Source organism: Copadichromis virginalis, linkage group LG6 (assembly GCF_057382275.1).
Source record: "Copadichromis virginalis isolate Kocher_CV1m ecotype Utaka linkage group LG6, C_Virginalis_male_GT1.1, whole genome shotgun sequence".
Taxonomy (NCBI): domain Eukaryota; kingdom Metazoa; phylum Chordata; class Actinopteri; order Cichliformes; family Cichlidae; genus Copadichromis; species Copadichromis virginalis.
In genome coordinates, this window is record NC_140623.1 from 32111669 (window position 1) to 32136874 (window position 25206).

A 25206-nucleotide genomic window follows, 5' to 3' on the forward strand; every position below is an offset into this window, starting at 1 on the left:
AAAAGCCCAACAATAACAAAGACTTTACTTTGCTTGAATCTAGAGTGTATATAAGTCTTCGTAAAAAGTAACCTTTAAAATTTACATGTCAGTTTGGTGCATATTCTGTGCATACACAAACAGCCCAAACACAACATGTGCCATGTGACTATATTTTAGACAACAAAAAAAAAACATTTGATAATGCTATTAAAAAAAAAAAAAAGATATTATAACTTAATAGTTTCTGGCCAGCACAGTGACATTAACAACTTCAGATGCAATTATGATAATTCTATTAACAGCCACATGCCAGTTCCACCACCAGAACACATAAAGGTCAGTTCAGGATGGGCTCAATAAACAGATCCAGGAATAGGCTGTTTATGTCCCTGGGATATTAGTGAGAACAAGAGGCTCAGTCGCTGCTTGCTTTAGTCACAAATGTGTGACCTGTAAAAGTCAGGCCTGTGTCTGATAGGCCAGACAGTTTGACCACAGCATTAAGATCACTTTCAAGGTTGGCTCAGGCTTTGAACAGTAGCCGTTTCCGTGGTCCGCAAACCAGAAGTGCAGAGTTATGCCGTGTCGTTGACTACTCACAAGGAGACACTTTACACACAGCCTGGACCTCCTTAATGTGGTTTATTTATTTAAAAAAAATAATTTGAATAAATGACAGAAGACCTTTGGTAATGTTCAGTGTTCACTAAAACTTAATTATCAACAATTAAAATGCACAAATACATAAAGAACAGGAATGGAAGGACTTCAAATAATCTTTTAACTGAACTGGCAATCAACCCTGACTGAAATTGTTTAATTAAACCCTTGCGAGTTTCTTACAGTTTCTTACAATTCAGCGAAAGGAAACAGTCCTAAAAATATAGCTTTGCAATGTGTTCAGTAAATTGCAGTGGAATCTCTTCTGAGGATACGTCTGCTTTTTTTTACAAATCAGGGTTCATGCTGCAAGACGGTCAGTTTGGTTTCACAGTTTCTCCCCACGTTCCTACGCAGAGTGCTCACAAGCCGATTCCTCAGATCACTTTACCAGTCTCTCACCAGTCTGAAACTTAACACTGCTGCCTGGGGGGTGTGGCCCTAGGGTCTTTAGGTCTGTGCTCCATGCAGCGGTTAGCTGTAATCCTGTGTTTATCTCTGTTCGAGTTCTGTCGAAAGAAGCTACTGTGTTACGTCAGGCTGGACAGCTGACACTGCAGTGCAGAGGAACAAAAGTTGTGCATGCTTCTAATGTATGTATGAACCCACATTATTATATGTTGTGGTATCTTCACAGTGTAGTGGTTTACAAATTCCCTCACAAGCAAAAGATCCCTGGTTTGAGCCTTGGATGGGGCTGTGTCTGGAGGGACTTTGGTGAAAAAGTGTCAGATCCAACATTTGGTGGTACCTAAATCCCCTTTTGAATATAGAGCAGCTGAAAATAGCTTTCATCTTTATACTGGTAATTTTTTTTCCTTTTAGTCTGGTTTGTATCTGAGTTACTGTAGTTTTTATTTTTTAGTTTTAATTAAACTTTACTCACATTTCAGTTTAATTCCCGTTTGCTTTTAAAGCGACCATATCAGCTTAATTTGTGTTACTTCTAAATGCTTAGTTTTTATTGTAGTTTTTGCCTTAATATGGTAAAATGGTGCACTTTTGCATTTTGGTTTTGTGACTCTTGCCTGTGAAAAGCGCTTTTCAAAATTTTTATTCACTTACTAAAGTGTAGTTTTTATTTTTTATTTCAGTTAACTGCAACCACAATTTTTTTTATTTAGTTAAGTGAAATTAATGAAAACAATTTATGTAACTTTTTAATTTTTTTCTGTGCATATCTAACAACTAAATTGCTGTTACACTAAAAATGACACAGAATATCAAAACTTGTATGCGTGTGTGCATTTGTGTGATCCCTGGGATCTCGCAGGGCTTTAAAAACAATAAAACCTCACATGTTAGGCTTGGACAGGTGTGTGTTTATTGCAACCAACATTAGCTCATGTAGCACACCCTATAAATACTTCCACGCTAATAAAATCAAATCCTTTGTCAAAAACCAACCAAAGACGCACACGGCTTTTTCCATCACTTACTTCAGCATTCTGTTATACAGTTACCCTGGCAACAAAGAACAAACAGCGGCTTTAGCGGCGAAGGAATCTAGTTTAAACATTAAGGCATCCATCTCTGGATCGGCCTGTCTTGTCTTTGAATTTGACTTTGAATTTGTCACAAATTAACTTTAATTTAAAGTTACAAATTTAACTTCAAAATTTAAGGGAAATTATAGAAAGTGAGAAAATATAATCTAACAAGTTGAATGCCATGCTTTATGCATTATAAAAAACTGAAGCTAAAATAAAGTATAGAGCACACGAGTCTGTATAGTGTGTTTGTGTAACCATATTAATACATATCCATGCACTGGGTGTGTGTTGATGCCCGCAGACTGTTGAAAGCTGCATGCTAGTCATAAGTGTAGGCTTCCCGAACGTTTGCTGGGTCTAATTTTGGTGTCCTTTCTCTTCACTCATCATCTGCACTGTGTTGTCATGATGGACGCCTATCAACAGCTGCTGTTTTTTTAACCCCAGTCAAACACAGGCTCTTTAACTCAGGCAAACTCACTGCAGGACCACAGTTAGGACAACTATCCTTCATCTATACTCTTAGAAATACTTTAAAATCAGTGTTAGGATTAGTTTTTGCTTTTGCAACCCATTTGGTAACCCTCTACATTGCTAATATTAATTATGTTTGAATCCTTCAGTGTCATCAGGAGGTTAAATCTAAGTGTCTTTACATATTAGGGTGCATAACCAGAAAACAGAAGTAAAAGAAAAAGTGTTCAAGCAATTACAAAAAAATCTCTTATTCTTAAAATATAAATGTATTCTTGAGTAAATCTGGATAAATGTTCCTATGTATGTATTTGTATTTATTGCTGTTGTGCTCTTTTTTAAACCTAGGGCTTTCGTAATTCATGCGCTTGATAGATTTGGAAGTAGTCTTCTAACTATTAAAGTTCAGTGGAAGAGCGCTAACATGAAACTTGGTGTTGGGCCTGAGCGTCTGTCAACAAGGTGAACTGAGTCCATTCAATAAGCAGCACACATTTGGTGTTGATTCTTACTTATTCACTCTTTCTTGATGTTTAAATGTCACATGAAAGAAGTGTAGCAGAATAAATGCTCAGAAAAACTAAATGAAGAGATCATGTCAAAGGTATAAGAGCCCTTTGAACATACTGTTGGATGTTCAAATGTAATTTAAAAAATCAAATTTGAATTATATATTTTTTTTTTATAGGGAGTGAAAAATCAAGAATTTCAGCTGCTTCTTTGTCACTAGCATTTTTTCCAACTTATCTTAAAATTTGATTTATGTGCTCTGGGCAAGCTCTAACAAAGAACCATGTATCCAATCCAAAAAACCCAAACATTTGTCTGACCTTTGACTCTGGCTGGTGTGAGGCAAATCCTGTGTCTGGCGTGGGGTAAGTCTTCATGGCTGTAGCTGGCAAGTATGACATACTGGCTCCTGAGGATACATCTGTGGAAACAATTTGATATGGGAACTTACAACTGTCCTGAAACAGTAAACCCAGTGCGAGGGAAGAACTTTGCTTTAGTAAAGTACATTTTCAAACTGTTAAATATTTTGTTCAAAATGTTTAATTTTTTTTTTTATTGTTGCTTTTTCTTAATTTCCTCTTTGTTCAAAGTCTTTTTTTGCCCCAACCAGCACCTAGCTGGAAGAAAAGGCTTTGCTAAACACGTCACTCTTGAGAAACATCTGGGAAACAGTAATGATGCTCCACTGTGATGCAGATGTAGTTGCAGTTTCATTTGCATAACCCATTTTCACACAAGCCCTGTAGCTTTATAGATATTACAGATGGAGATGCAGCTGAGAATGAAAATGTTTGATGAGTCAGATTGGAGTCTTCATTCTGCAGTTTTCTCTGCACCACAACATTCACATGGTGTCTGATTAAGCAGATTTCTGCCATTTTGGCCGATGTGAGAATCGTGCAGGCATTAGTCCTAGCTAACTCGTGGTGATTATGTTTTCTTGTCTCTTTCCCCTCATGCTTGAGCCAGTTGCAGCAGATGGCTGAACTTCCCTGAGCCTGGTTCTGCCAGAGGCCTCTTTTTGCTACACGAGAGCTCTTCCTTCCCATTGTTGTGTAAATACTTGCTCATAAGGGACCATCCAATCACTTGGATTTTAGCTCCAAAACTATTTAAACCAGATGGTTTAATCTTAAGTGCAGAGTGCCTCCACAATAGATATCCAAATGTTAGCTTCAGATTTATTTAAACCCTAAAGAGAAGATTGTCTAAATTTAAAATCGGTTGAATGTGCCATAGGAGCTGTAACTATGATGGAATGACCTCAGAACTATTGGAAATTGGCACACAGTACTAGCATAGTTCAAACAGCTACCCAGTCTTGGGTAGCTCAAAACACATTGTTTCCATTTTATTTAAAGACATTTCTTCACCACCCTTCCAAGCAATGGGAATACATACTGAGACAGAGATCTTCTAACAGATTACTCATCCAATAAAAATTGTGTTAGGTAATTAATATATATTAATGCTGTATGGGCTTGTTGGCAGTTTGTAGTTAGTAATTATACATAAGTGAATGCATGAAGCATATATAATAGGATCAAGAGAGTTTGTCAGAAAAGCAGCGCGTAGAAGTCTTCGGCTTTGTTGTGTTTACTACTACTCCTCCAGCATGTACAAAAAAAGATGACTTGGCACGGTGCAGCACTGTTTTAGGACTTCAAAACACTTCACGCTAACTGCACGCAGCACTTCAATGTGTTAAAATAAGAAGTGTTCAACTATAAAAACATGCTGCCTCATGTCCTAAAAATACCCCGTTTCTCATAATCAAGTGATGAGTAAAATATCACTCTTACAGCAGGAGTTAAGACTGATGTTTTACACTTTGTGCTAATGTAAGGAGATACACAGCTGGTGGTGTTGGTGGTGGGTTATCCTACCTTGACTCGCAGCAGAACAGACTATGTGGTTCGTTCCTGCGGGGTTCAGACCTCCATCAGAAGGCCTGCTGACAGCATAGTGAGTAGCTCCAGCTGATACCACCGCTGAACTGCAACAATCAGAGACGGCTGATTTTAGCTGCCTCTCCCCTGCCTTGCTCGCTCATATCTTATGACAGAGCTCATATTCAGAGAAAGATTAAGACAGCTGCATAAGAAGTAAGGAAAAGGAAACTAACATATTTCCAACTGCTAAAAGAGGTTTGCTCTGAATTGATCGACATCGTTTTAAAGCTGTGTAAAAAGTCTGAAACTCAGCAAAACAAAAACCACAACAAATCACATCAACACAGAGGCTTACTGAACGTCCTCAGTCATCAATGATAGTCTAATTTAGACTGTGTGCAGTGAATTTTTGGAGTTGTAAATGACTCACCTGTCATTTGCATACAACATTCGATTCTGGAGGTGTAGCTTTCCCTTCACGTGCTGTTCCCAGTCCTAAACACACGTACACACATAAACACTGTCTGAACATGTAGACTCAAACAGCTTAGACACAGGAAGCCCAATACTTGCCCTCCCTTAGTGGCTCTTAGCTACCCCTTGTATAACCTCATGGCTGAAACCAATTAAAGAGACACCATCATGGACTTAGAGGCCATCGAACAAAAATACTTAACTACTGTATATTAGCTATTCTTAATATCTGCTTAATGCTCATTCAGAAAGTCAGGACTTGTTTAAATTTTGTAAAATCCTTCAAGCAACGCACAAACTTGTGTTTTAGTTCAAGAAAACTAACTTTGTTCTGTTCCTGTTTCAAATATACAAATGCATAGATTCATATAATGGTCACGTGCTAAGATTTACACTCATCAATTTGCTCACCTTTAGGTTGTAGACCTTCTTGTCACAAATGCTACACTGGTGTGGCAGCTGAGTGGGTGTAACAGCATGGTAATCATTGACTTGATAAGGCTGAAGTGTCCTGGTACCTGACGATAAAGCTTCCTCTTTTCCGTGCAGGTGCTGGTAGAGTCCTAAAGCCTGCATGCCACTTGAACCAAAAGAGGAAACTGCTGCACTATTGCAGTTTAACTTCGTATCATGGGTTGGCTCCTCTGGGTTATATAGTTCAGTCCTAGGCCGAGCCGGCTGTCCAGCTGGTGTCCACGCAGGGGGAGGATTAGAACCCACATCCACCATACCGGTGTGAGACAAGTTGGTTTGACCTTGCCATTGCTCTTTATGTCCCATTGAGTTAAAAATGTTCATTTTCTGCTCACTAAACCCAGCTTGTTGTACTTGCATATCCTGTCTATAGAAATCTCGCTGAAGACCAACATTGGTCATGTTATTTGCCTGAGTATTGATAACTGTGGACAGCCCGTTACCAGCAGTGGCTGATGCTGCAGATGTCCCTCCAGATAAGTTGTACTGAAGTCGTCTGTCTGTGTCAGAGGGGTAAGTCGACCCAGACTTTTTCCCATACTCATTGCCCTGTTGACCCATCGCGTCTCCTCCACAAGGATGGTTCAGCCTAACAGTGCCTGAATTTTGGTTGAATCCCCCACTGACCAAGGCTCCCAAGGCTGAATTTGAAGAGGGGAAACCTAGCACTCCTGTGGGGAAGGCACTCTGTTGACTTCCAACCATAGTTGAAGTCCGTAACTGATTAAACAAGGGCTGAGACATGTTGACATTGGAGAGAACCTGATTGAGAACAGTGGCCGCAGCAGCTGTGTTGCCTTCCTGAGCCAGTTTCAGGCGATGGAGGGTAAGCTGGGCCTGAAGCTGAGCGAGTTGGAGGCTGGCTGGAGTCAAGAGGAGCTGCTGGTTTTGCTGCTGAGGACCTGTCTGCGAACTGCCTGGGAGCTGGACACCCAACTGGAGACCCTTATTGTCAACACCGTCCAAAGGTCCCGAAGTGATGCTGCAGGGTACAAAAGATCACAGATGTTTTTCAGGAACCTCAAAGATCTAATCTATTAACCTTGCCTATTTAACTGATACTTATAGGCTACAGAACAGATCTTTGCTCTGTTCTTCATTAAAAATGGTGGATTTAGTCTACAACTGTCTGTAAAGTGTCAATTACACATTACACATGTTTTTCATTTCTAATAAAATATGTGGCCAATACTGTGATTTGTATGATATTTTCAGACCATTTTCTTTTATAGCTTCATAATTATTTACTAGTGATTTGCAATACTGCAAGGTTTGGTAGCAATCCAATACCAAGTAAAGACACAGTGAGTTTTGCTAATACCAAAAACCAATATATATACTTTTAACTTAAAAAGCAGCTTATGTAGAGCAGAGAGCTGTGTCATGATTTATGACATCAATCATCACCAGTTTGCAAATTCTGAACACATTTTAAATATCACTAAAGCATTTTTTACTTTCCAGAATATTTAGTTCACAAAATAAAACACAGCTTTCACTAAACCATCGATTCAATCTTGCTAGTATTACTCTGATAACAATACTGGCTCAATATAATGATAATAATAATAATAATAATAATAATAATAATAATGGATTGGATTTATATAGCGCTTTTCAAGGCACCCAAAGCGCTTTACAATGCCACTATTCATTCACTCTCACATTCACACACTGGTGGAGGCAAGCTACGGTTGTAGCCACAGCTGCCCTGGGGCAGACTGACAGAAGCGAGGCTGCCATATCGCGCCATCGGCCTCTCTGGCCCACACCAGTAGGCGGTAGGTGAAGTGTCTTGCCCAAGGACACAACGACCAGGGCAGAGAGTACAAGGATCGAACCAGCGACCTTCCGGTTACAGATGCGCTTCCCAACCCCCTGAGCCTGGATTGATATGTGTACACATATTGTTTCCCACACCTATATATAAGTAACAACCAATTCTCTACAGTTTGCATCACACAGGGTCTTGTGTACAGAGCATTTTTTTTAAAATTTGATTTGCAAATGTTGTGTACTGATACCAAATAATGACACATTTTGCACAGTTTGCACAGTCCTTTGCAACAGCTTAATAAGCACTGATATTGTGCTTGGCTTAATGCCCACCGGCAGCTAATTTCTGATTAGCTTTCATTACACTAACTAATACCATATATTGCTGGTATTACAAAGAAAGATTTATCAGATACTTCACAGTTTTCCTTTTCTTGCTGATATTGGCTGATTTAAAGTTTCAAAGTTTCAGCTTTAAATTTTTACACACTTAAGTGCCCCACAGCTAATATCTGCACACATGGAAAATCTCACAAGCAATAAACCAGAAAATGAGAGTTTAGCACTGCCATTAGCCTGTTGTCATTGCTGCTGGGATTATGGCAAACCAAACAATGTAATTACACAGCATTTTGCTTCTGATAAGCAGATTCCCATCTGCTTATGCATTGAAACAATGTCTTAAATCAAACATAATTCCCAAAGGTCCCAACCTAAAACTATCAGGTCTCCTGCCAGGTTCATTTCCATACCCCAACGGGTCACAGTTGTTTTTCAGGACCTACACAGTATAAACATTGTGGCTAATCAGTGTGCATATGGACACAGACACTATGTTTTAACCTGTTAAGACCTGTTCATCAATTTAATTTTGAAACCTTTTGAAAGTTTATTACATCTCTATGGCACATATACTAGCATAATTAAAGCAATGTTATATCCATCTAAAGCAGCATATATTTGATCCAGTATGGTCAATACTAACACATCTCCAGTCCATTGTTGACAGCACAGGAAATATCATGTATTCTTTAATTAAGTCCAAGGTGCAAGGATGAAACAGAAAGGTAAGAAGACAATCCACTGAGGTATTCCCATGACGATGGCCACGTGTACTGACACATCTGCACATCTCCTGAAAATCTCCCTGTCATGTCTCTTTGTCAATTTCTGAAGGCTCAATTCTTCATATTTAGCAGCTTTTACAGGTGATAAAGAGCTGATAAAGTCTAAAAATCACACTGTCTTGGTACTGATTGTGTTGTCCCCACATAAGTCAGTTTGCTCCATTTTGCAGTTAACCTGGGAGCTCATTTCATGTTCATGCTCACAGAACACAGAAAAACCCTTAAAAGGTCTCTGCAGACCTCCATTAGCAACCTGTGATATCCTACTCACAGCATATGAAGCGAGCTCAGTGTGTATCATGAGTGTCTCCTAAAGAAGTTAGGTATTGTCCGTTTGAATACAACTTATGCGTTCACATTCTCAATCTGCCCCAAACGGGATGTAAGCAGCAGCAACACATGTGAACTCCCTCGACCAATCACACGATTGGAGCCTCGCAGCAAGCAGTTCACATTAACATGTCTAGAATAACATCATCTGTTAATCCTACATCACAAGTACTGCAATCCTCACACATTTCCTCTTGCCAGTCTGCCTCTGTGTGCCTGTTAGATCTGAAAACTGCTGAGTATGAGTTTGGAAGATTTTCCTGCAAAACTATCTCAGTAAAGCACGTGATCCTACAATCCCAATGTCCCTCTGGGTCTTAGTCAGTGCAGCTATCATCTCAATTTTGTCTGCTATAAGAAATAAACTGAAGAAAGAGATTAGACTTTCTAGATCTTACTCTCCATCTTGGCCGCAGCCTTGCATTCACAGGGTATTATCTTTAACTCATTGAGGATTTGGGATCTTGCAGTGTGGCTTTGTAGACCTCAATCAGCTGATTACTTATGTAAATGATGTTCCACCTCCTGATATTATAGCATCACAATGCAAAGAAAAAGCACTGGGAAAAGCAAGAAAAATCAAAGTTTGGATAGCCAGAGTTCAAACGCAAGTACAAAACACAAACATTGAAATGAGCTGTAGGAAAATTAAGTCCTGTATGATTTTTAATCGTAATATTTGCATATTAATATTTGATTTAACATTATTCATCCATGTAAAACATAAATTCCATTTAATTTTGACAAAGATGTTGGAAAGTTAGCACCTGAGCTATTTATTTACAGACACAACAACACAACACAAACTGTTGTAATAGAACAACACAACCCACAGGTGCCATGACCCTGTTTCACTGGCCAGCCTTTTCAGTTTCAGATGAATGCTCTTACACGAGAGCTAAACTTAGTCGACTTGACTATTCATCACATTATCTATGTTAAGCCCTTGACACCGGCCTGCCTGGCCACTGCTTCAATATTTGTGCAAATACTCTGTCAGAGACAAATAAGCGACAGCCATAAATCTTTGTTCACAGCAATTATGAAGCATTTGAATCTGGATTATTTGCAATTTTTTCATAAAAGGTAGTACTGTGCCTAAGAAGTGAGAGATTATAAAATGGATTTTGGTTGTTCTAAACAAAAAAAAGTCAAAAGGCATTTTCAAATATTAATTTATGAAACAGAATCTTGCAGAGGATTATCACCTTCATGTCTGTCATCCTGTTGGCTTTTTCAGTTGTGATATGGTCTTGTGACTACATCGCCACATCATAAACTTGTCATATCATATCCATCACTCACACTTCAAGTGAGCCATAAATCATCTTGCTGTATATACTGTGGTCCTAAAATCCCACCTCTCCAAATGAAACATTGTGAGTTTGTTTTGGACTTTGAGAATATTGTAGTACACTTTGTATTGAAATATTGTATTAAAGGTTGTGTATTTTCTACAGTATAAGAGTAATGGCTGATGTATAACACCATCAAATCATAAAAAAAATACTAGTTCAATCAAATCTGATAATAAAGCATTCATTTAACTTATTATGTGTCCAAAGTGGTACATCACAATGAGTTAGTTCATCAGCAGAACTTTCTGTTTCCAATAATTGGTCATACTCAGTGTTTTGGCTTATTACCCTAATTTAGTCAACAGTTTTTATTGTTCTTTGTCTGTAAAGCTCTTTGGAACTTTGTTAATAAATAATTTATGTATTTGCAACATATACAAAGCAAAGTAATCCAGTACAGTCTGTGGAGTTATAATACCTGTGCGTATGATATTTTGCTCATCCTGGACAATTCACAGCTCCCAGTTCTTCTTAAGTGAACAAGCATGCTGATGGAGAGATACACTTACACCATTCCAGCTTATGACTCAAAGCTATAAATACTAGAGTTGCCCTCTGCCATCATGATACACAGTGTCCTTAATAGGCTAATATGGACTCTTGGGCTCCTGGCACAGTGTGCCAGACACTTCAAACTAATCTTGTTATGACGATAGGGAATATAGGTGTCAAAATAACCTCAACCAGTTGTGGAAGGGAAGGGTTTAACACTATGTATGTATACATATATGTTTCTGTAGCTTATTTATAGATAGATAGATAGATAGATAGATAGATAGATAGATAGATAGATAGATAGATAGATAGATAGATAGATAGATAGATAGATAGATAGATAGATAGATAGATAGATAGATAGATAGATAGATAGATAGATAGATAGATAGATAGATAGATAGATAGATAGAATAAACATTCAATGTGACTTTCTATATTTCATTGAAAAGTGGAAAAGAATATCAAGAATATTTAATAACTACAGGAATGGACAGGAAACGTAAATAGGAAGTTATAAAGTGACAAACAAATCTAATCTGAAGACAAATCATTCAAAACAGAAAAACAAACAAAAACATGCATTTCTGTTTAAAATAACCAATTTATCGATCGTGGCTCAAGAGTTGGGAGTTCGCCTTGTAATCGGAAGGTTGCCGGTTCGAGCCCCAGCTTGGACAGTCTCGGTCGTTGTGTCCTTGGGCAAGACACTTCACCTGTTGCCTACTGGTGGTGGTCAGAGGGCCTGGTGGCGCCAGTGTCCGGCAGCCTCGCCTCTGTCAGTGCGCCCCAGGGTGGCTGTGGCTACAATGTAGCTTACCATCACCAGTGTGTGAATGTGTGTGAATGGGTGGATGACTGGATATGTAAAGCGCTTTGGGGTCCTTAGGGACTAGAAAAGCGCTATATAAATACAGGCCATTTACCATTTACCATTTTCAAATGGACTAGAGAGCTTAGATTTGAAACATGCCTGTGCAATTTTCAATCCTAACACACTCTGGTACTATAGTATCCAAAAGAGAAAACAGTTGCAAATCATATATAAAAACATCACACGTGTATGAAATACAAATATAATATTGATATTATACATTATATAAATGTAAGATGGCGGCACGTATGCAGCTGCACAGCGCCCCCAGTCCCACAATTTGTTTTATTTTTATTTTGAAAATAAAGGGCTATTCTATTCTTTTCTATTCTATATTTGAATATTCAAATATAGAATATATTTGAATCATCTGCCGTGATGTGTTCTTATTTTGTTTCAGGTGGTGTGCCAGTGTGTTTTTTGGTGTGTATTTGTTACAGTTCCCTGCTCTGAGTGACGCGCTGAAAACAGCCTCTCACAGTCAGAGTCGCAGTACAGATTCATAGCAGACAGCATTAGCTCAGTCTTCAGAATAGCTTCATGTGTTCTTAGCTACATAAATACATGTACAGGTTTCTATTTCGTCCCACAAGGTTTAATTTTAAAAATACATAATTAGAGAGAATATACATCAGAATTACGGCTGTTTATAAACTTACGGAGCAAAGTGATGGCAGATGGTATCAAACAAGAATGTCTACTTTCTCATATGGCATCATTTACAAGTTAATTTGCTGATAACTATGCATGCTCACTTATTCATTTTTTTCTGATAGGGAACCATAAGCTGTCACAAAAACATAATAAAGACTCATAGTGACCTTTTTGCTAAAGAAAAAAAAGGACAACAAAAAGAGGTTAAAGGCTGAGTGTCATCAGCATATTTTAAAATCAAATGAAAATACATTCCTTAACAACAGAAAATATGATGTTTCTAATAACATAAACCAATATAAAATGCCAATAACCAAAACAATATAAATCCATTTTATTAAGAAAATCTCCCCCCCCCCCCCCCCCCTTGTGGACAGGGGCACATACGTTGTGCATTATGATGTCCTCCCCCATATTTTCACTGTAGTTCAAGAATCTAATTATTTCTAATTATTTCAGTGAAAAATTCATATGAATGTTAAAAGAAAAAACTCCCATCTATTTCCTTATTCAGAAAGCAGTCAGATAAGCTCTATTCTGCACCTGGAGCGCTGATTCCTTTTAAATTCAGCTCAACAAAGCATTATACAAATACAAGACCACATCCTAATGTCCAGTTAAAACTTCATTCGTGCATACTGTATTATGAGAAGCATACGTAAAGCAGCAGATTCATAAAAATCAGCCAAAAACAGCTGCCAAGCTGTTCTATTTTAAAAACAATAATAACACAGTCGTTTGGGGGACATGTCAAACTACAACAACCACATTCTCTCTGCAAAACTCGCAAGACAGCATCATAGTCAAAAACTTGAGCGTTGATCTGGTCTGTCTACAAAGCCTCATCGGAGGAAGTAACAAATTAGAGGAAGGGTTCAGGTCCAGTTTGGTTCAAGAATAGTCATCCGCTGAGTCCAGTAAAACATCCAGCAAAATGCAACATTGTCCAAAACAGTTGCATCTTCACGATTAGCTATAAATCCTGCTTCCGTGCAGCTGACAACACTTGATGCTATACACCCAACGAGCCAAAACTGACAAGCAAACCTTGACGTATTGGAAGAAATGCACAAACCTTGAAAAGTTAGGCAGTGAAGGTCCGAGTTACACCTCTGACGCTAAATTCTGCACTGCTTCTTAATAATCTGACCTTTGCCCAGCAGCTGAGATGGCATCTTTGTCCACTAACATGTTGACTAATGCTAGCACATGTACACTAACATAACATCACTGCTAGAGGTCTTTACCCCAGCGTGAGTGACACTGCTTCCCTGTGTTAACGGGACAGGCAGAGGCAGAGACGCGTGTGATGAAAAGTCACAAGTGGTTGGCATGTGTGTGTGAGGACGGGGCAGACCAGCACACAGGAGGAGAAAGTATTTACAGAGAAGGCATTTGGGTAATGCAGTGCAATCCTGAATCTGTTGCCTCCACAATAGCAGCTGTAAAGTTTGGTGTGGAGTCAAGTGTCAGGTTCAAAGTCACAAAAAACAGTAAAAGCTGTCACAAGACTACCAACCAACTACCTCGTACGTGTTTCGCACCAGCAAACCCACAATCAGGAAGTTTTGCGACGCAAAACACGGATGTAAAAAAACCCAAAAAAACCCCAAACAAAACATTTGATAAATCAAAAAAGATGCATATTCAAATACCTCCAATCTGAAGGGTATGCATATGGTGTGATTTTAACAATAAAAAACATTAGCTTCTTGTATGCATAATGTGCACATACGAAAAATTAGTTTTGCCTAAAAAACACCTCATTGGAAAAGACTTGTCTCTAATTTCTGCTTTCTCCAAAAGATACCAGGAAAACAAGTGAAGTATGCGTGAAACTCACGGCAACCAGAAAAGCTGTTGTTGTAAGATTTATTAACACTGAAAAAATTGAATACATTTACATTTCTACAATAAAAGTTGTCTTTTTTATTTTATGATGTAAATAAAACAAAATAATAATTATTTGTTGTTCATCATTACAGCTACATGACTATAATATTGCAATTTGTTTTTATATTTATACAACTTAACTCTATTTATAAAAAATGATACATATTTAAGCACATTTTAAAAAAATTATATATAAGTTTTCACTTTACAAATGTGCTGTCTGGGCATGTACAAAAAATAAAACTTTCACAACATTTGTCTTTTGATTTACTTTTGGGAGGTTTTTTGTTTTGTTTTTTGGTTTTTTGTGTTGTTATGCATTCATGTAGTTAAAACCAGATCATTAGAATTACATAATGCATTTTGTTCGCTTCCTATTTCATAAGAAGTCACCACGGGTAGTCATGTACATTTGATTTGACAGATTTTCACATTAGATTCTTTTCCTGACTGAAACACAAAGAGATTTCTGTGTCCTCCCCTGATCGCTTGTCAGGCAAAACACATGTTTAAAACACGACACTATACTCCAGCCTACTGTAGATAAAATAAAATTTACAAAAAACATATACATTAAAATACATATATAATACATACATACATAATATATGTAAGCCTACTTTTTTTTTTTATTGGGGTTTTATGTAAAGTGCTGTCAGTACATTTTTTTTACAGCTGCAAATAAAATCTTTACTTAAGCATACATGCATTCAACTCCCAAGGAGCCTTCAGTTTGAGAGATTTATAGTCACTCCATCTGTTAGCGTCACAACCAGATGGCAGGGAGAGAACAAGCTGCTTGTTTGACTGCCATACTTTATGACTATCAAGAAAAAAATTTTTTTTATTTTTTTAATACCGGTAGTAGTAAACGTATTATTATTATTATTAAAATTCACCAAAATAAAGTTGCAGAATATCTTTCAAGTACTGTTTTCTAACACATTTAAATCAACTGCATTTTCTGACTGGATCCAGCAGACTAATGCAAAAACAAATTGTGTGTTAGTGAAGAAAGAAAGCAAACTGATAATTATACTAAACATAGATTTTATTTTGTCTCCTTTAGTTTTTGATTTAGCTTCAGAACGTTTTCTGTAAGTACTTGCAGCTGCAATGTCTTGTAATGCTGTTTTCTTAAAGTGTGGTACAACTTAGAAAATCAGACTTTTTAAAAACTGTAGCTGAAAGTACACGGAAAAGCCTGAAGTATCACACAAAAGGTTGTGAATGGTATTTATGTTATTCCTCTATTCACAGACGATTTTAATTCCATTAAAATGCAAAAGTAATGTTTATTCTGCATATTATCAAAACGTTAATTATGTTTTTTGTCACTTCTATTTTTTTGTTTTACTGATTAGAAATTTCTTTAGCAGTTTAGGATTAGATCCACATTAAATCATGTCTCTACTGCTTCACTGACTTGTATTAATTTCATGATGACTGTACCAACCGACAGGGTTGTCATCTTTTTTGCCTAATTCCACTTACACACAATCTTTACCATAAAATGTAATAATTTACAACATTTTGACTAAAAAGAGACATTATTTTTGTCCATACACTGTTAGTAAAAAGACCTACAAGGTAGGTCCCTTACAAAAAACTATTTCTGCTGTCCACTAGGTGGTGCTACATATCAACATAAGTAGCCCCAGGTGGTCTGATAAGGATTCATCATTTTGCCATATGAGGGCACTCTTTTCATTTTAATTAACAGGTCCTTACCAGGTTCCTAGAATATGACATACAGTGTTTACATTTGCAGGCAGCGATTTAGAAAGTGTGCCTCATAATGAAATGCCATGATGGTGGTATGGTAGCCTTGGAATGGGAAACAAAGGCTTTCCAATCCCTTGCACAGATGTGACATGCAGACAGAATGTGGAGAGATGCGTATACGTGGATACTGCTGAATGCATGACTCAAGACACTAATCAAGAGGAGCACGTGTAACCTCTGCTCTTCCTAATAGGGCAAAAATCGTTACTGACACTCCAGAACCTTAATTTAACTTTTCAACAAATGAGACACATAGCTGCAGCCTATCAAGCAACGAAAGACGGTCACATGGTGAGATATGTGCTAGGAAGCGGGGTCAGCTTGCTTTCATCCACATTTGGCACAGACGGTAGTTCCTGATTTATAGGTTTCTAGCGACGGGTGAGGTATCTCGGCCACAGAGACATAGGGTCTGGCCCATCGCAACCCCCGTAAAGCTGACACATCCACTCAAAGGCATCACTTTGATCCATACCATGTTTCTCTGGTGATGCTTGTAAAATGGTAAGATTTATGCAGGGGATCAGTCACAGGGTTTTATGAAGTCATATTAAAATGTAAACTAAAGTTTGTGGGGCAACTTCAATCGCATGCACCCCGCCCAGGATAATCAGCAACAAACAAACCTTTAAATCAATGACTTACACCAAAAGTGAACAGGAGATATGCAACTACACGTTAAGAGAGTTAGTTCTCACATGCACACGGTAGCTGAAGGTGATCTTGTTTCAAGCATAGGCTGGTAGGATACTGGAGTCGTGGAGAAACATGCAGGTCAAAAGTGTTACTTGATAGCTGTCTCCCAACTGTGGACTTTTAAGAGCCCTCCAAAAAATATGTTTCCTAGCAGGAAATCCGCAATTAGTTGTCAAAGCCCCCATGGCATGGTGCCCACTTAAGGACTTTAAAGGGACACCTGCTTAAAGCGAATGCAAAAAATTTTTTACTAGCCAACTGATGACAAAAAATGTGCTCGCTATTCACTAAATTTACAAAAAAAAACCTATGACAAGTAACCCATGAATTGTAATGCCAAACCTTTATCAACACTTGTCCATTTTTTCTAGTCTATCGGATGTTCTGTGGTTAGTTTTGATTCAGCAGTGCTGACAAGAGCTAAGAAAAGCCCTTCGGTTACCTGGGATCTGCTAACACTGAGTGTCAAACTGGGTGCTGAGTGCTGAGGGCCAGGTGAGTCAGCTTTGGACAGAGTGACATCAGCGATCCAGCTGGCTGTCAGAGCTGCTGCTGGCGAAAAGAAGGAAGGCAACCTCATAGGGAAAGTCTAAACTCCATAAACTAGCACCAGTTAGACAAAAAATGATCCATTTCCCTTAATTAAAATAAAGATATATACTATGTAAGAAATACAGTCAGCCCAAATAGTATTTTTTTTCTTCTTGGCGAGTTAATCCTGTCTAAACTGGATTAGTAAAATATTTGTAATGTGGGAATTCAAGCACAGGAACTGTCACAAGACTCAGAGGTGAAGTAATATGAGGAATGGGGGTGTGTGTTGGCTTTGACAGCTGAGCTTTACCAGCCATTTTTTCTGCTGCTCTGAAATAGTTATTTATAGCTGCTGTCTGGGTGTAGACAGTAAATTTACTTTTCACTGGAAGCTGCTGTGCCGTACCACATTCATGTTTCTTTGTGAAATTCCCAGTGTAAACATCAAAATAAAGCTTAACATGTCCACAAGCTTACTGATTACTTCTGTTGATGTGTAACTGCGGGGTAGAGTAAGGAACACGTAAGTTTAGTCGTTCCTGACTGTGGTCAGCAACATCAGAGCTATATTGGTGCGCAACGTGATGTAGCGATGATTCCTACAACCCCTCCTTCATTCCTTCTCTCTTTCCTTCCTTTCACCCTCTCTCCACGGTCTTACCTCACTCCCACTCTCCTCCATCTCCTTCCAAAGCCAGCATTGCATTTTGCCATCTGTCACTTCTGCCAGCCTCACAAATATCAATTGCACCCAGCTGTGTCATCCCAGTCTCTGACCTCTCAGCCAATGGGAGTGCAGCTCCTTTCTCACCTCCCATCATCTTTTAAAATTACTCCATCTACCCCTGAGTAGCACTAATGCAAGCCACAGTGTTTCCTGGCCTACATTATAAAATTGCATCTTTTCAAACTAAGCTGAAATGCACCATTAATGATTCAATAAATTCCTTTAGAGCCGATAAATAGTCCAACCAGCAATGTAATTCAGTAAAACCACTGCAAACCAAGTGAAGCATGCACAGGATTCCCTGCAGGAAGGTGACTGCACAAAACTGGACAAAGATCAAATAAATGGTAAAAAATGGTAAATGGCCTGTATTTATATAGCGCTTTACTAGTCCCTAAGGACCCCAAAGCGCTTTACATATCCAGTCATCCACCCATTCACACACTGGCGATAGCAAGCTACATTGTAGCCACAGCCACCCTGGGGCGCACTGACAGAGGCGAGGCTGCCGGACACTGGCGCCACCGGGCCCTCTGACCACCACCAGTAGGCAACGGGTGAAGTGTCTTGCCCAAGGACACAACGACCGAGACTGTCCAAGCCGGGGCTCGAACCGGCAACCTTCCGATTACAAGGCGAACTCCCAACTCTTGAGCCACAATCGCCCACAAATAAAATGGGTGGGAGAGCTACGAGTATTGATCGTATTGCAATATGCAAAATCTCTGTCTGTCTGCAACAGTCCTCATACACAATCAGGAGTTCAACAACTAAACTTGGTACAAAGGATGAGCTACAATCCCTGAAGATTCTTATCTGTATCAGAAACTGTTGCAACTGCCTAGCAACAGACTAAAGAAACCTGTTTTAGCACTCATGCACCAATAACACATTATAAAAGCTTCGTATCATTTTTACTTGGTAGCAACAACATCTATAATTTACATCCATAAATGTGGAATTAAACGTACTATAAAATGAATTCATTGTGTTGCCTGACAAGAACATAGCAATTGGCTAAAATGAATGCTTTTAAAGCACCCACTACTTTAAGATCACTACATTAGCATCTCATTTATGTCCAATTTGAATGATAAATGCCTACAAACTACCTACAAATGGGCTAAAACTGCCCAAAATTTAAGCAATTAAACATCTACTACCACTTTTACTTCTCACAGTGTGATTAAATATATCATTTTTCCAACAGTATGGGCATTTACTAGTATTTTAAATACAAGGTAATTCAATAGCTTCACTTGCTATGGGTGGGTTGGGAGTCGAATTCAACAAAAGACATTGAAAGTGATTGCACACATAGACATTTTTCTTGTTTTCTCTCTTTCACTGGAAATATTGGTCTCATGCAAAAAGAGGGATAATCTGCTATGAATTTCATGTTTTATTAATAGTAATTTATTAGCTATTTGTAGCTCATATAGTCTAAACTGCATGTTGAGTAATGGTTCAGTCACCTTTTATTTTACCAATAAAATTGGCTTAACACGGTTGTCTCATTGTGATATTGAAATACAGTCAAGACACAAACCACATGGCACAGCAATAAAAATGAGAGTTAAAGTGAAGACGACAGAAGGATAAAACAGCCAGTCATACTGTTTTACCCTAAAAGTAAAACAGCGGTGGACATAACACAAAGCTGACAGTGATAGAGAGGCCATTGCTGCCATATGGCTCAATATATCTCATCTCAGGAAACTGCTGGCATCTCAGGCTGCTCAAAGAACCATTAGTAGAAATGAGCCTAAACAGGGAAAGCAAGCGATTTTACCACCTTTTCCAACAGCTGCTCTGCAGAAACCCTAAAACGACAAACGAACCGAAGGGGAAAGAAGAGACAGTCGTCCCAGTGTAAGTGAGAAATCCCCCTCAAAGCCAGTGGACAGAATGGGTTGGCTATGCCCTGGAGTAATGACCATCGAGGGATTTCTCTGCAGAGCTTAGTCATTGGAGTAATACATACTAATAAAACTCAAGCGATAAACTAAGACTACTCATCTTGTACTTTATCATTTTATAGCTACAAATTAGGGTTGCCAACTCCCTGAAAAATAAATAAGGGACACCTCGTGGCCAGGGCCGGGCAACCCAGTTGTCTTCACCCTTCCCAGCAAGGCTGGACTGGGACAAAAAATCGGCCCGGGCATTTTTTTTTTTTTTTTTTTTTTTTTTCTAAATGACATCAGAAACAGCAGTATGCGACATTACGTGATGGCAGAGCTTCAGTTCATCCTTTGTCATCCTGGGTCACCTGTATGGAGAAAAAAAACAAACAAAAAAAACAAACAGAGGAGACAGCAAACAACAAAGAGCAACATAATAATAGAGAAAACAAAGCACCATCACAATAAACTAGCTAGTCATAGATATCAATATTTACTAAATAATAAACGATATTGTGCAGCACGCAAGATAGACAGCGCACAGTGTGCTTTGAGGCAGCAGCCAAGAAAGCTTTAGTCCGCGTCTGTGAATACCCATGTGTGCATACCTGTGTGGATCAGCATGCTTGCATTCCAAAGGTTTCTCCATGTAATGATCTGCTAGGGAGTGTGGGGGGGCCACAGCCCCGTCCTCCAGGGTGTGAAGCGGGTATGGAGGAGATCAAAACTCCAGACATCCAGAGGCCCCCAGAACACAAGAGACCATGGAAGACCAACAGAGGGGCAGCCGCGCCACTGTTCCAGTAAGAGCTGAGGAGAGTCCCAGATGAGGGCTCGCCCAGCAGCCGCGGAGCAGAAGTCAGGGGGAGTTGCAGTGACGCGCCCGTGAGCTCCGCCGGCCCCCAGCTGCGCCTGAGTGACCGAGCCCCAGGCCGAGAGGCCGGGGCCACCCCACCTCCAAAGGGGCCCGAGCGAGCCCCAGGCCCCAGGCCCCGACAAGCGGCCGCCAAGGAGTGAGCCGGTGTGTACCCGGACGCCCACCCCCAGACACAAAGAACCACCAACGCACCGACACCTGAGGGAGTCCGCCACCGGCAGGGGAAGTGGTGGTGGGTAGAGATAGGCCTCCAAACCTTGGAGGGCCTGAGGTGTCCCCAGAGAGGTGGCGTCTGATACCCAACCTGACATATAGACACAGACATACAGGCACACACAGACACAAACATCCATTCCCACCCTCATGCTCTCATATGCACTCACTCCACACTCAACCAACGTGGAGACAGACATAAAGAGACGCTGTACACACAATCACACTCCCCAAGCGTACTCTACAAACCGGGTCTAGGTACCCTTGCCCCTGGAGGGGGGAATTGCACCCAGACCCAGGTGGTGGCCCGGGCATTTTGACTAGAGACCGGCCCACCAGGATAAAGATTGAAATGTGACGTCATTCAGGGATAAAACCGCAAAGGATTCTGGGAACTTGTGGCAAGAGGTACTAGCGCACGCAGGCTTTCAATTGAACTCAGTTACACAGCGATAAAAAGAAACCCAAAAAATGGCAAGAAGCTGTTGTATTATTAACTGCAATAGCCGGTCGCATGACAGCCACGGGAAGCCGATGGGTAAAGAGATCGTTTTTTTTTATCGGATTACGTCGTTGAAGTGAAAATTTTTAAGCCATGTTTCCGAAGTAAGAGCCGACGGATGGTCTGGATATACCAAATATAACATCTCAGAACACTCCAGCTCACATGTTAGTCTGATCCAAGCATTCCCACAAAGGTCAGAGTTTTGTAGTAGTTAATGCGTCATTTTTCTTAACATAATTGGTGATATAGATTACAAGCAAGTCTGGCGCTGAACAGAAATTGTCGCGCTATGCTCCTTTGTTTATTGTGCATAAATAGTGAATTGTCCTGACACAATATTGCGTTTCGCTTCTGTTATAACCATGGTACACTGACAAAACCATATACTTTTATTCACAAGATAAAACAGTTGTTTTGTATCACTAATTGTCCATTGCGATTACAACATACAATATTATTGTCACTGCTACATTTCTGTAATGCTACTGTAACCGGTTTCTGCTTCATCCCGCTGCAACAGTTCGGCCCAAACAGACTCCTCGACTCTGCGTTGTGTAGTGTTTTTAAAAAGACAAGGAGTCTCTGATCGATCGTTGCCACTTTATTTCCTGAATGGAAACAACGGTGTATTATCAGTGCACAGGCTCGCCATACACCACTCCGCACAGCACACTCTCGTATGGCTACGGCAGACTGGCAGCGATTACTGCAGCAATATTACAATTTCTAATATACAATAAAATAACAGCAACAACAAATGATGTACCTGAATGGAAACAACGGTGTATTATCAGTGCACAGGCTCGCCACACACCACTCCGCACAGCACACTACGGCAGAACATCTCATTAGCATTCCGCTTTAGCATACAGTTTCACACATTAATAAACAAATGAAAAGTACATAAAACTGGTGTTGGACATGTGTCCACTAAGCACTTATTACACTCGGTGCTCTTCAGCTAATCAAACATGTTTTATGTGTCTGTACTACTTAGCTATATTGTGTGCGGAACAATACAACTCACCTCTCGTATGGCTACGGCAGACTGGCAGCGATTACTGCAGCCAGCCACACCGAGAGGGGGGGCGCTGTTTCCCCATTACACTGATATTTGTGGCAAGTGGAATAATACCACATAAACACTGTTACACTACCAGAAATTATTTCCACTACTAATTAATTACCGTTGAGCTCAAAGGTCCTATTAATAAACTGTTAATGAATGTGTATTTATGAAGACGATTTGTGAGACTGGTAAACTTATGATATGTACAATAGTCTTTCGTTCTACACGGTGCGTTTCAAGGTCCTGTACCCATCCGTCGGTAAACTGTACCTGGGCTTGTTGCAGTGACCTGAAGTTACTAAACTTCATGAGTGTATGCACTCACTCCAAGAACCGTATAATTATAAATCTGAGCGTGGTGAAAGTTGGGCAGCACGCTGACGTCTTTTGTCCACTCTTTCACTCCTTTGATTTTGTCCTCGTATCTTTTCTTTGTCTTTTCGTCGAGTCTGTCTTTGTACGGACCGGCATTGTTCTCCTTTTGTTTTGTACATTCCTTTTTTGTGCGGCAAAGAAAAAAAAGAAGGTATTGGAACCGGAGAATGAACGTTTTGCGGTGCTGCAAATGTTTGCATTTGATGCGGTACTTGGATTGTTTTGCCACGAGTTCCCGGCATGCAATGCGCGAAAATCGCGTGATTGCTAAACAAGGGGGAGGGTGCATCCAGCCTCCTCGGCTGTAATTGGTCCAGCCCAGAGTCGATCATGACCAATTGGCCAATCCAACGCCTTTCATTATATATACCCTTCCTAAAAAAATAATAATAAAATAAAAAAAATCCATCGGCCCATAAAAACAAAAAATCGCCAGCGGCCCACCGGGCAAATGCCCGGTATGCCCGATGGCCAGTCCAGCTATGCTTCCCAGTGTGGTAGCTCTTTTTTTGTGTGTGAAATTATTTTTTTAACCATTTGACTTGAAGTTGATTTAAGCAGATGCATATTCTTTGTGATATGAACACATGGGAAACAAATGATCATTTAGCCATTTATTTTTAGCTCAAAATGACAACATTAACACAGTAAAACAGGTCTCCTTCTTAAACAGAAGCCTGTCATGCTTAACTTTTGAGAATATAAGTAAATCTTTCTTTAAAAGAACTCTGTCCTGCTTAACTTAAAATTATATAAATTAATAGAAAACAATAGAAAGAAAAATATTCTTGTAACTGTGCACATTTAGTGCATTTAGTACAATTGGCTTCAGTTGAGGTATTATTTCAGCTTTTCTAATGCTAATCAGCTGCTCCTGTTTGTAAACCCGCTTGTTCCCATGATTACGCATCATAACTCATCATCATTATTCATCTATGTATTACTTTTATGTATTAGTCATCTATTTGTTGTAATCATCTATCCTTACAGATGTTTATTACACAAAATAAGTTATATTATCACACTTCTGGCCACATAGCGCTGATATTCACTGCACATGCCCATATTAACTTTTTCCAGCCAGGTGTTTTCCTTTTCCCATTCCTCCCTGTGCTTTTGCAGCCTATTTTTCTTTCTCTGAGCGAACAAACATTGCTGCTCTAATGCTGGGCTCACACTGCGATTTTTGGCCCATTTTGAGACGATTTCTGAGTCGTGCGACGGATTTGGTGATCAGACCGATTTTGGCCTTCATCGTGCGTCGTGTAGTATACGTGGGGTAACGAGAAGCGATTAACACCTCACGACCAACTCCCGATCATCAATCGCTGTGAGGGTGTCACCGCAGCCGCTCACACTGCGCACGCGCAAACACGTAAACGTCGGTGAAAAAGACTGAGCAGCACAGCTGTGCAGCGTGTGATCTGGACACAAGCCATGGAGGCACAACTTGTAGAACTTTAGAAAGCTCATCCGAGCCTTTTCGATGTGGCATCACAAAATTATCATGACCACAACAACCGTGAAAACAGTTGGATTTACACTGCTGCTTAATCACAGCTGCCTGATCAATGTTTTTCATTAGCAATTTAGCAAAGTTGATGGTGGTGGTGTGTCTGTGTGAGTGAAAGACAGAGAGAGCGAGCGACAGATTGTAGTGATGTGCGATACCACTGATTTTCTTTCCGATCCGATACCAAGTAAAATTCAGGGTGGTATCGGCGATACTGATCCGATACCGATACTTTGTACAAAGCTTATTTTATTTATTGTATCTCAAATTATAGCATCATAATGATTACAGGACATCAGATTATTTGTTCTTATCACTTAATAATGCAGAGTTCATCATATAGAAATAAAAAAAAACTGAAGTTGTGCTATTTGAACACGTTGCCTGCCTGCAGCACTAAAGGACTCCATGAGAGACGTCTGTCTCGCCCTAGCAGCACCTGACTCTCTCCTCCTCTTCAGTTCGCCTCAACATACTCTCGTCATATTCTGTGACATGATTTACTCTGAGGTGTTTGACAAGGTTAGTGATGTTGCCAC

At 39.6% G+C, this 25206-nt stretch overlaps 1 protein-coding gene across 3 annotated transcripts in view; it reads right to left on the reverse strand.

Moving 5' to 3' along the window:
• Window positions 1–25206, reverse strand: part of rbm20 (RNA binding motif protein 20) — a 55123-nt gene that overhangs the window by 12027 nt on the left and 17890 nt on the right. For all 3 annotated transcript variants that reach the window (XR_014920932.1, XM_085459895.1, XM_085459896.1), the window contains exons 2-5: window positions 5900–6944; window positions 5445–5509; window positions 5009–5118; window positions 3440–3540 (exon numbers count right to left, since the gene is read on the reverse strand). Coding sequence is in view for 2 of the 3 variants with exons in the window: in XM_085459895.1 (XP_085316021.1) it covers window positions 3440–3540; window positions 5009–5118; window positions 5445–5509; window positions 5900–6944 (1321 nt within the window). In the remaining variant the exon portion in view is untranslated. The remainder of the gene's footprint in view (window positions 1–3439; window positions 3541–5008; window positions 5119–5444; window positions 5510–5899; window positions 6945–25206) is intronic.